Below are 10,257 nucleotides of genomic sequence, written 5' to 3' on the forward strand. Positions count from 1 at the left end.
TCGCTCAAAGCCGACAAAGTTGTCCATGTATTTTACTTGAAAAAAAACCAATTTTTTATAGAAATGGCATAGAGTTATTAAAATCAATATTTTTCGATCAGAAAACGCTGTTTCTCTGCAGGATAATACCCGATTGTTTATTTAAAAATGTTTTCATAGTAACTATAATTTATAGGTCCACAAAAAACACCGAAAAGTGCAATGGGGGACCAATAATAAATCGTTAAAATTAAAAACTGTTTAAATAAATATTTCGGTATTAATATTGGAAGCCTCCTGTAGATAACGCGAGTTTTTCGATCGAAAATTTTCAAGAATTCTGTGCCATTTCTACCAAAATTTTATTTTATTTTTTCTCATATAAAATACATGGAAAACTTTGACGGCTTTAAGCGACTTCTAAAAATTTTTTTGATTTCGAAATAAAAAAATAGTGGTAAATTCTTTTCGGTATAGAAGAATCCTAGGGTGTGAGAACATTTAAGTTCCGACTTTGCTCTTTTTGGATCACCCTAATGTACACATATGAATGTGTGTGTAGGATAATACACACGAAGAACTATTTGAAGCTAGTTTAAATCTGTAACGCAGATGCAGTCGCAGAAGAGCATTTACGACCTATTTTCATACTTTTGGATATGACAAATTAAAAATAAATTTCAAAATTTCAAAACCCACAAAATAATCAATACACGCGCACAACTATGGGTTAGTGAAATTGCGTTTTTAGTTTTTCTCTCTGACGTCAGGACTTTAAAATTTTAAAAATATGACTTATTTAAAAAATCAAAAAAAAAAAATCAGTGCAATAAGTAATAATAACAAAAGCACCAAGTGAAAGAGAAATTCTGTAGAACTTAAGAAAATTTAAGATTGTTGGTTCACAAGGACTAATTGGCATTGAATCTGCCTTTCTATTTAATTTAAGTTTAATTTCATTTTTTTAAGCCAATAAAGTTAGAAGCGAGAAATTCGAGGATCGTGTGTATTTTACTCCTTATCATAAAATTTTTATATATATGAATATATTACTTACAAGTTTTCAGGGAAAGTTTATAAGTGCTTTTTCAGTACCTATTCGTCTCCATGCACCAACAAATTTAAACTTTTTGAATTCCACATAATTTTCTCTTTTATATGAGACCCATATTGCCACTCAACATTGCACAGAATTAATTAATAATACCTTTAAAAATATAAAGTCCTTTCAAGAAAAATCTTGAAGTCAGAGAGAAAACTTAAAAACGAAGTGGTTTACTATTTTTGGCTTTTATTTTCGCGAATATATTAATTTTTTTGTGTGTAAAATTGAACTGAAATTTAAAAAATTTTAAAGGATAAATTGTGAAGAATACACAGCTATTCTATTCGAAAAAAAAGGAAGAGAATTTTATTATTTTACTTTCGACTTTAAATTAAAGGAAATATCCGTAATATTTTGATAAGAAAATTTAAGTGACTTCAGCTTGTTTGACTTTGGATTAAAAATAATAACTTTTCCTTAAAATTTCATTTTTATTTTTGTGAAGTCATCTTTAACTAAACTTAAGGCTAGTTAATCCATAAAATATTGTTTTTAAACCCAATGAATTATTGATTTGAAAGTTCGAGATGTTGTCTTAGCAAAATGCCACATAAGTAACAAAAGGGGCAGTTAAGGCGGATTAAAATGCAGCGACTCCGCTGACTTAGCTATGTTGTACGAATGATCAGAAAAACCTAGGCTCTGGAGGTATAGAATAAAGAGGAAGGCCCTCCCTGCCAAGGAAAGACCAAGTGGAGCAGGACTTGGTGTCACTTAGCACAGAACAAGGCGTATTTAACAAGGTGGTGTTAGCCGTATCTAATGGTGATTTCTATCAAAAAATGTTGCCTTTTGATTGCCCCTCTCTCTTTTCGTGTTCGATTCTAAATTAATGGCAAAGGTTCAGACAATTTTGAGTTCGTTTTATTAAATGTCACACTCTTGTTAGGCAAAAAAAGGTACATTGTCTGCCCTATGAAGCTTTGTCAAGGGAGATGGTTGCCCTGGAAATCAGATGGTTGTTTAAAACAACACCATCGTAAAAAATTACGAAAAAAAATTATACGCAGATATCCATACTGTCATTGGTATGAGTTACAACAAACACATCATTTTGACGTAATGCCCTCCACGGCGAAAAACTCAGCTGTCGCCCCAAAAACCACCCTGTTAAATACACCTTGGCACAGAAGAGAAACGACGACATGCTTTGTTGGATTCGGTCAGTGGCAGGTGCTTTGTACTTTTATGCAGACTTCTTTCGGCAAGTATTCATACATACATATCTTACAGTTAGGATAGATGCCATATCAAAATTTTCAAACGCCCGGGTTTTTTTTTACTAAATTCACATATTAATAATTTTCAGCTATGAAAGACTTCCCGCAAAGCTTTGAATTTTGGACACTGAGGTAGCTCACTTGGCATGAAACGTTCCATATATAAAAGGATTGCTAGATACTTGGCGGGTTTCGAGAAGGAGAACACACAGTGAGATAAATGTAAAGGAACTCTAAGATTTTGCGATGAAGAATTTAGGAAAAATTGTTCCGTTAGATAAAAAATTTACATTGGACTCTTATTTGACCTACATGAAAACTGTATGCTGTTTGCAATAAGGAATCCATTTCCATGGTCGCAAGAGCCGCGAAACTCACTTAATTTTTCCAAGTTCATTATATGTATGATGTTGTTAGATAGAAAAATGTAAAAATATTAAAAATTCTACTTTGAAGGTCATTTTAGAGGTAAACATGATTCAAACTAAAATTACCTTGACCTTAAAACTGAATTTCAACGGTAAAATTTTTCGCATTTTTGTCGTTCTTTGACATAAAAATAACCTGCAATAAACCTTAAAAAAATAAATGAGTTTTACTCTTCTCGAGACCATGTAAATCAGTCAGGCAAGAGCAGCAAAAATATATATCGTTCATTTACTTCAATAGTGTCATATTCAGCATTTTAAGGCGTTTGCCTATTTTGTCTGCTTAGTCGTATCTGTAAACAATTTAAAGAATCACACGATTCATGTCTTCCATGATTAAAACTTTTAATTTCAATTTTGCCTTTTTCTGCATTTTTTGACTAAAAATTGCAATATTTGAAATAAATCGAAAAAAATTGGTAAACATTTCGTGACTTGTTTCCTAGATTTCCTAAAAAGATTCTGAGTATGCAGTTTTGTAGCCCATTGAATTCTATTAGAATAAAGTACAAGTTTCAAATTGCTAAAAATTATGGTAGATTTGTTAAGAACTTTTAAAAAAGCTCGAAATTTTTACGAAAGTTTCTGAATATTGCGAAAACTTTGATCTACACGGGTTTTGTTAAAAAATGAACTATATATATTTTTTACCACTGTGTGTATTTTTTATATATTTAATTGGACATACATACATATATTTACATTGTACTAAAGGTATGTATGTAACAAAACTAAAAAATAAATGCCTTGTTTGAAGGCTCACTTTGCCTTTTTTCAAGTTTTTACTGCCTCAGAGTCCTAACCCTGGTCATAATTTAAAAACTATAAACTTTTGAGTTGAGTATGCAGACCTTACTGCTACATTTTCTTCCATGTTGTGTAAAAATTTCATAGCTGTATCGATTACCGATATCTCGCTAGAAGAAAATATGTATTCATTTTTACTATGGGAGCAAATTCAAAACATTAAAGCAGTTTTTCTCGAGTTTGCTTTTTTCGAGTTTTGATATTATTGAAGTAAATGTGCGACAGATATGTATATTTACAACTTTTTAAAAAGTTAATTTAAAACCTTCCTTTTTTGAAGGTAAATAAAGGTTTGATAGAAACCTTCCCAGAATTCTCTATTTTAAAAGCTTTAAACTACCGTTACATTTATTCTGCTTTATGTTCTCGTTTTCGGGATATTAGATTTTGTCACAAAAAAATATCATTTTCCAGACTCTATAATTTAAACAAATATATATTTTATCTATCCACTCACCAGTATCACAATTTTATTTATAGTATTTCTTATGTTTCTTGTGTTAATAAATAAATAAATAACCATATTCTTCTTTCCATGCTAGGTCATAAATTTCGATTCACCACGTGGCGGTATATCGTTAGTAACCGAGAAAGGTGTACTCACTACCAGTCGACTATTGGTGCAGAAGGCCATACAACAGGACTCAGGACTTTACACATGCACGCCATCGAATGCAAATCCTACATCAGTGCGGGTACACATCGTTGATGGTGAGTAAATATGTATATCGTCGTTTAAAGTGCATGAAAAACCGCGCAACTGACATTTGCTGCCAAAAATTTGATTTGCTCTTGGCTCAATCTTTATCCATTCGTCCTGAAATATACTAGCCAGAAATGCGATTCCTTTATTAAAAAAGAGAACCATTTTGAAATATGAGTGTTTTTACTCTCTAGAAAATAATTTATGCAACCTCACATACGCAGTTTTGCATTTTGTTGATACGCGGTTTTGTACTTTAAACGACGATATGTACAAACATATCTAGTACACATATACAGAAGCGTATGCGTGCATGACTGCTTGAAAGTTTAGCAAAAAAGAAATTTGATACACTCACAAATTCGAATAACTTCCTAATACTAATTCCTGTATGTAGTGAAAGTGAGTGATATGTAAGTACATATGTATATACTCTTTATACGTATTGCCGTTTTGGCGTCTTTTAAATGCAAGTCAGCAGCACGTTGTTTATGAGTTATTTATTTAACTATATGTATTCACTAGTTAACTCCAATAATTTGACAAACTCTAATTTTATTGCTAATAAACGTGTTTGGAATTCCAAAGCATTTGTTGGTAAAAGTGTTTCTCGTTAGGGACTTTAGGTTTACATTTTTATCATTGTCAATGGAACTCTCTACTTTTTTGAAATGATAGCTGTGGCGTGAGTTTCGAGACGCATATACGCTGATTGTTTGTACTCATTAACCAATTTTGAAAAAGTAGGACAGACGTTGTTATTATCTTGTTCCGGCACCAGACTAAATAAGACAATCATATGAAAAGGATTGGCCTCGTTTAAAGTTTCGTTTGACATCAAACGGCATGCAGAGGTCCTTCTAAATTCAGACAGAGCTGGTGGTGTTTTCAACGTCATTTTACGCAGCCTTTTACATAAGTGATGTTGGTTTGATTCTAGATCTGCTTCAGAACTGTCATACCTACGGTGACCATCCGTCCTGAATTTCACGGGACAGTCCTCTGTTTTCGCAAATTGTTCTGGTAATTTATTTCTTTCATACGGGACGCCAAATGTTCTGTATTTCTTTTAATGTCCCGTAAATTCGGTATCTTGGCGCCTTAATATCTCATAAAAATTATATACCTATGAAACAGTTTCTATTTTAATATCTGGACGCTTGTAATTCGAATAGAGGAGCACATACATATGTATATGGTTTCTGACGTTATAATTTTGCGTATAAAAACTGGTCCAACCTACCATGGTGTGGAGGCAATTTCCAAATTTTGTGAAGGGAGAACATATTCATTAGGCGAAACTTCGCCAAAAAATATTTTGCTGACTGTATGAGAGATTGTATCTTCAGTATGAGAAACTCCAAATAAGGCTACCATGGTAATGTTGTAAAAGTAAAGACGTTCTCAAAGATGGAAGGAGAGTGGAACCCTTCGCAGATTCGCGTTGAACACCACTCGTGTTTCAAAAGTAGACGGATATTTTCCCTGCCTAGGAATGTTTGTAGCCAATTTTTCGGATAAAAATCCCGAGCACAAAGTACAAAATTATGGTAAAATATTCGACAAATGTGTGCTGCTTTCACAAACGATCGAGTTGAAAAACATATGCCAAATAAAGATGCTCCTAATAAATCTAGGAAAAATTGAAAAAAGTTTTAAAATCCTCTCGCTTTTGTGGAAAAAAGCTAAATTATTTTTTGTCCCATATTCGGCTGCCATAAATATGGTCAACGTAGCTATGCCGCATTTGTACATTTTTGACTGTCGGACAGTGTTATTGACCTCTACTTCACAAAATCTAAATCCGAATTATAGCTGCATATTTAGTAATCGTATCATTAGACCAATTAAAGATTTTTTAAATCTTGTAAAAAAGCACACAAATTGTAAACATAACTATTTACTTGCGCTGACATACATAACTATTTATGTATGTAATTGAAAAAAGTGTTCTACAGAAAAAATATCGAGAGAGAGAGTGTAAAAAATTAGTAAAACAAACAACAGATCAAGCAGTTCAAAATAACTAAAACTTTTGTAATTAACACAAGTTGTTTTGCTAAGTAATCGAGTAGATGTATGTACATATATGCATATTTCAATAAGTGTCAGAGCATAAGTGAGCATCGCTAACAACTTGATGACTCCGTTACTCCTCCTTTGGCGCATTAAACATTTAACGCTTCCGAATTAGTTTGAGTGCGCTAAATGTTAATATCCCCATGTTTTTCGCAATTGAGCGCTGCGCCTTAAGGAGATCATATACACAAACAAAGGCTTACAAGCATGCACAAGCACGACGGTTTGCGGCTATTAGCGCAAACAACGCACTGCGCTACTTTTAGGCCACATGAATTGGGTAAATGACTGTACATACATACATATGTTACATACATGTAACCTGTATGCCAGAAACATGAATGTGTAAAAATACAAATTTTGAGAAATCAAGTTTGAAAGTTTTTTTACGAGACTTAACTCTACATTTATGCAATTGAAATTGAAAAATATGTGGTTTCCGTGTATGCATGGCATTATGGGTTTTGGTATAACATAGAACATCCAAAGGTTAATCAGCTCAACCTAATAACTCAAAACTGATAAATTTTCACATTCATGCTTCTGGCATAAGGATGACGATATATGTATACATGTATATTAGGGTGGTCGAAAAATGCATGTGCAGAAGTAAAGTTTTGAATTTTAATGCTCTATATAGAAAAAACTTATACCCGTTTTTTATTTTGAAATCAAAAAATATTTAGAGGTCGCTCAAAGCGCTCAAAGTTTTGTACTATATTTTATATGGAGACAAAACAAATTTTCGTATAAATGGTATAGAATTCTTGAAAATCAATATTTTTTGACCGAAAAACTTAGTTCCTCTTTTATTTATTTTACTACTTTTATTGCTAGCGATTCCTTATAGGTTCCTTCCATTGCACGTCTTGAGATTTTTAGGGGCGCTATAAACAATAGTTGATAATTGAAAATGGTTAAATAAATAATTCTCCTGAAGAGAAACAAACTTTAAGGATCGAAAAATATTGATTTTCACGAATTATATACCATTTCTAGAAAAACTTGTTTTCTTCCTTATAAAATACATGGGCATTAATTTCAAAATAAATAAACAGCGTTTAAATTTTTTTCGGTATAAAACAATCTTAGGGGGTGGGAGCATTAAAATTCCGATATTACTTTTTTGACCACCCTAATGTAAATATGTATAGGATGAATGCAACAAAGGGTGGTAGAGAAAGCATGGAACGTCGTTATGGAAGGCACATGGTTTAATGTATACAAACTTTAATGTACCTATGTATGTATATATGTATGTTTATTTGAGCACTAAACTTCGCAAAAGTTATGCATAAATCATGCAAATGGCCATGTAATTCCAGTGAAAGCATAACGCTTGCTCAACACGCTTCACTCTCACTCACTGCTTTGGGCCAAGTTATTGACTGCCACGCTAGCTAATAAACATGACTTGCATAAAAGTCGATTAATTAGTGAATAGTAAATTAACTTGCATGAGAGAATATCTAACGGTAAGTGAAGCCTTTGGAGTTCGCCATTCACTGTGCACAACAATTTTACTGAGTTGAGCACTAATTCCATAAACGTGAGCTAATAATTTGATGGAAAGTGAACTTATGCCGATTTCGTTTCTAGCGAAAAATGCAAGCTTCTCTTTGCCCTCAAGAAATGAAATCGCCATTAGTTTAGCCTTAAACACCTACAAAACTCGTTTTCAACAAGTTATCAACAGTTGACTCGTCTATTGGAGAATGGCTGCAGATATCTTTGCCTAGCCGTGCAGAATTGAAATGTTCAAATTTATTTATATCCGATTCTGTTTTGCTGAGAACCATTAACATTATAGTACTTGTAGGATTCCGAGAAATATTCTTATTGTTAAATTTTGGTTTGTGGATTGCTATTTTTAAAAGGTTAATACTACTCGTAGCAAAAAAATCATTTGAAAAAAAGTAAGTAAGTTATTTATGGGAAAAATAATTATCTTTAAATTAGTTTTATATTGAGTCTGTTTAATCAGAAAAGGCAGCCGCTGTGGCCTTGGCAGAGAATGCCATACCTCCCAGTGTATTTCCACCTTGAAAAAGCTTCTCATAAAACGATTTGCTGCTCAGGGCGGCGTAAAATTGTAGGTCCCTCCAATCGTGTTTTTACATCAGGGCGCATATCGCGAATTGTCGGAGAAGCTCGGCCAAACCCCCAGAAAGAGCTTTCCAAAAACACTTAACTCTTTTTATAAACCCCTTAAGTAATTATGTATATATATGCATATATACATACATACATATGTAAATCCAAAAAAACGACAAAAAATATTTGTTAATCAACTAAATTTCACTTTCTTGCGATATTTCTCTACAGGTGAACACCCCGCTGCAATGCATCATGGAGACGCCACACCACAAGTCCAACCACCGCCCGCTACTTTCCTACTCTTTTTGGTATTCCTAGCGGTATTACTGTTGCAAGAGCACCCACAGGCATCACATAAACGCAAACAACAACAAAACTTTCAGCTGCGACAACGCACTCGATGGAAGTGGTGGCACAATAGCCAACTATCGAATGTAAAATGCATGGACTGCCAACATAACGAGCCACTAACTACAAAACAAACGACAGAGGTGGTACAGTGTCACCTGCCAGACGGAGAGGAGCAAACAAGGCGTTGCATACAACAAAAGCTATTAGTACAACTGTGGGACACGCGAAGATGTTGGGAAAGCAAGGAGCTAACAGCAGCAACATAGCCATCAAATAACGCTGACAGCGAGCGTAGTAAGTCCACACTCGAATTGATGTAAATTAAGTTCCCCTCCAATCCTAAAATACGATAAAATATAAAACGATAAATGAAGTACTTTTTTAGGCGCTTTAACTGGAAAATAATGTGTAGTTAAATTACGAGTATTATATATAAAGTATTTACGTAAAATGTATGCCTGTATATGTGTATGTGTATGTGAGATTTAAAATATTTCTTTAATGAAATTGTCACTATAAGTACTATAAGACAAGCAGAAGTGACAGCAGCAGTAAGTAATTATCACTAGCAATGTATGTAAGGATACGTTTTTTTTTTGTTTTGTGTAAAACTTTTTGAACAACTTTCAAAACAGAATTTGTTTTAATTACATAAAAAAAACACATTAATGCTTGCTAATACTATGTGTATTTATGTTGAATTAGAGCCATTTGGGAAAGCATGTGCAGTCAAAAAATCGCGTGTGACTGATGCATGACTATTAACTTTATTTATTTAAAATTGTGAATTATAAAACTTAATAATTAATACCTAAAATAGTAGTGGATTGAGTTTACCATTTTTAAGAAAAAAAATGAAATCAGAAGAAGTTTTTTAAAAATGTAAAATTTACTACTTTAGCAAGTATACAAATATTGATCTTCTAGTGATTGAGATATAACACAAAATGGCATACTTTTAGGAGCTAAACTTTAAATAATCCACATTCCAACAAGCAATTGAACCCACGTCAGTAAATATGCTTTTATACTAGTACCTACTTAAAAAAAATACTGAAAGTAAACAGATTTATTTACCAAAAAAAGCAACACAATTCTTGTCACCTATCACGCAATTCTTCAACATTCTCACACTTAATCTCTCACTCTCCACTTTTAAATGTAAAATTCCACCAGTCAATATCCGAAGGAAGCGTGGTAAAAACAAGCAGAAAACAAGAAAAATAATAGTTCAGAATTAGTTAATGTAAACGTGTAAATCTTTTTTAGATAGTAAAATACTTATATGGTACTCGCTCTGAATGTATAAGTATGTGAAAAGCATTTAAATACACTAGTATGTAGTAGCCAGAAAATTGAACGAAAATTCAAGAAATTTAATAACTAATTCAAATTATTAGGCAGAACAAACTATAAATAATAATGATCGCATAGTAGGTAATAAAAATTAAATATAGCAAAAGATAACATTTAAAAGTATGTAAAAGA

The 10,257-nt window shown here is 32.7% G+C and overlaps 1 protein-coding gene across 1 annotated transcript; it reads left to right on the forward strand.

Annotated features, from left to right (window-relative positions):
* Window positions 1-4,081: 4,081 nt before the first annotated feature.
* Window positions 4,082-9,035, forward strand: LOC118750954 (the record flags this gene model as incomplete). Its single annotated transcript, XM_036485707.1, has 2 exons — window positions 4,082-4,250; window positions 8,647-9,035. Coding segments are annotated over 2 exons (558 nt in total), but the record flags the coding sequence as incomplete, so codon positions are not given.
* Between the last annotated feature and the right edge of the window lie 1,222 nt (window positions 9,036-10,257).

The sequence above is a fragment of the Rhagoletis pomonella genome, unplaced genomic scaffold (assembly GCF_013731165.1).
Source record: "Rhagoletis pomonella isolate Grant_MI unplaced genomic scaffold, Rhpom_1.0 Rhpom_scaffold_00473, whole genome shotgun sequence".
Classification (NCBI taxonomy): Eukaryota; Metazoa; Arthropoda; class Insecta; order Diptera; family Tephritidae; genus Rhagoletis; species Rhagoletis pomonella.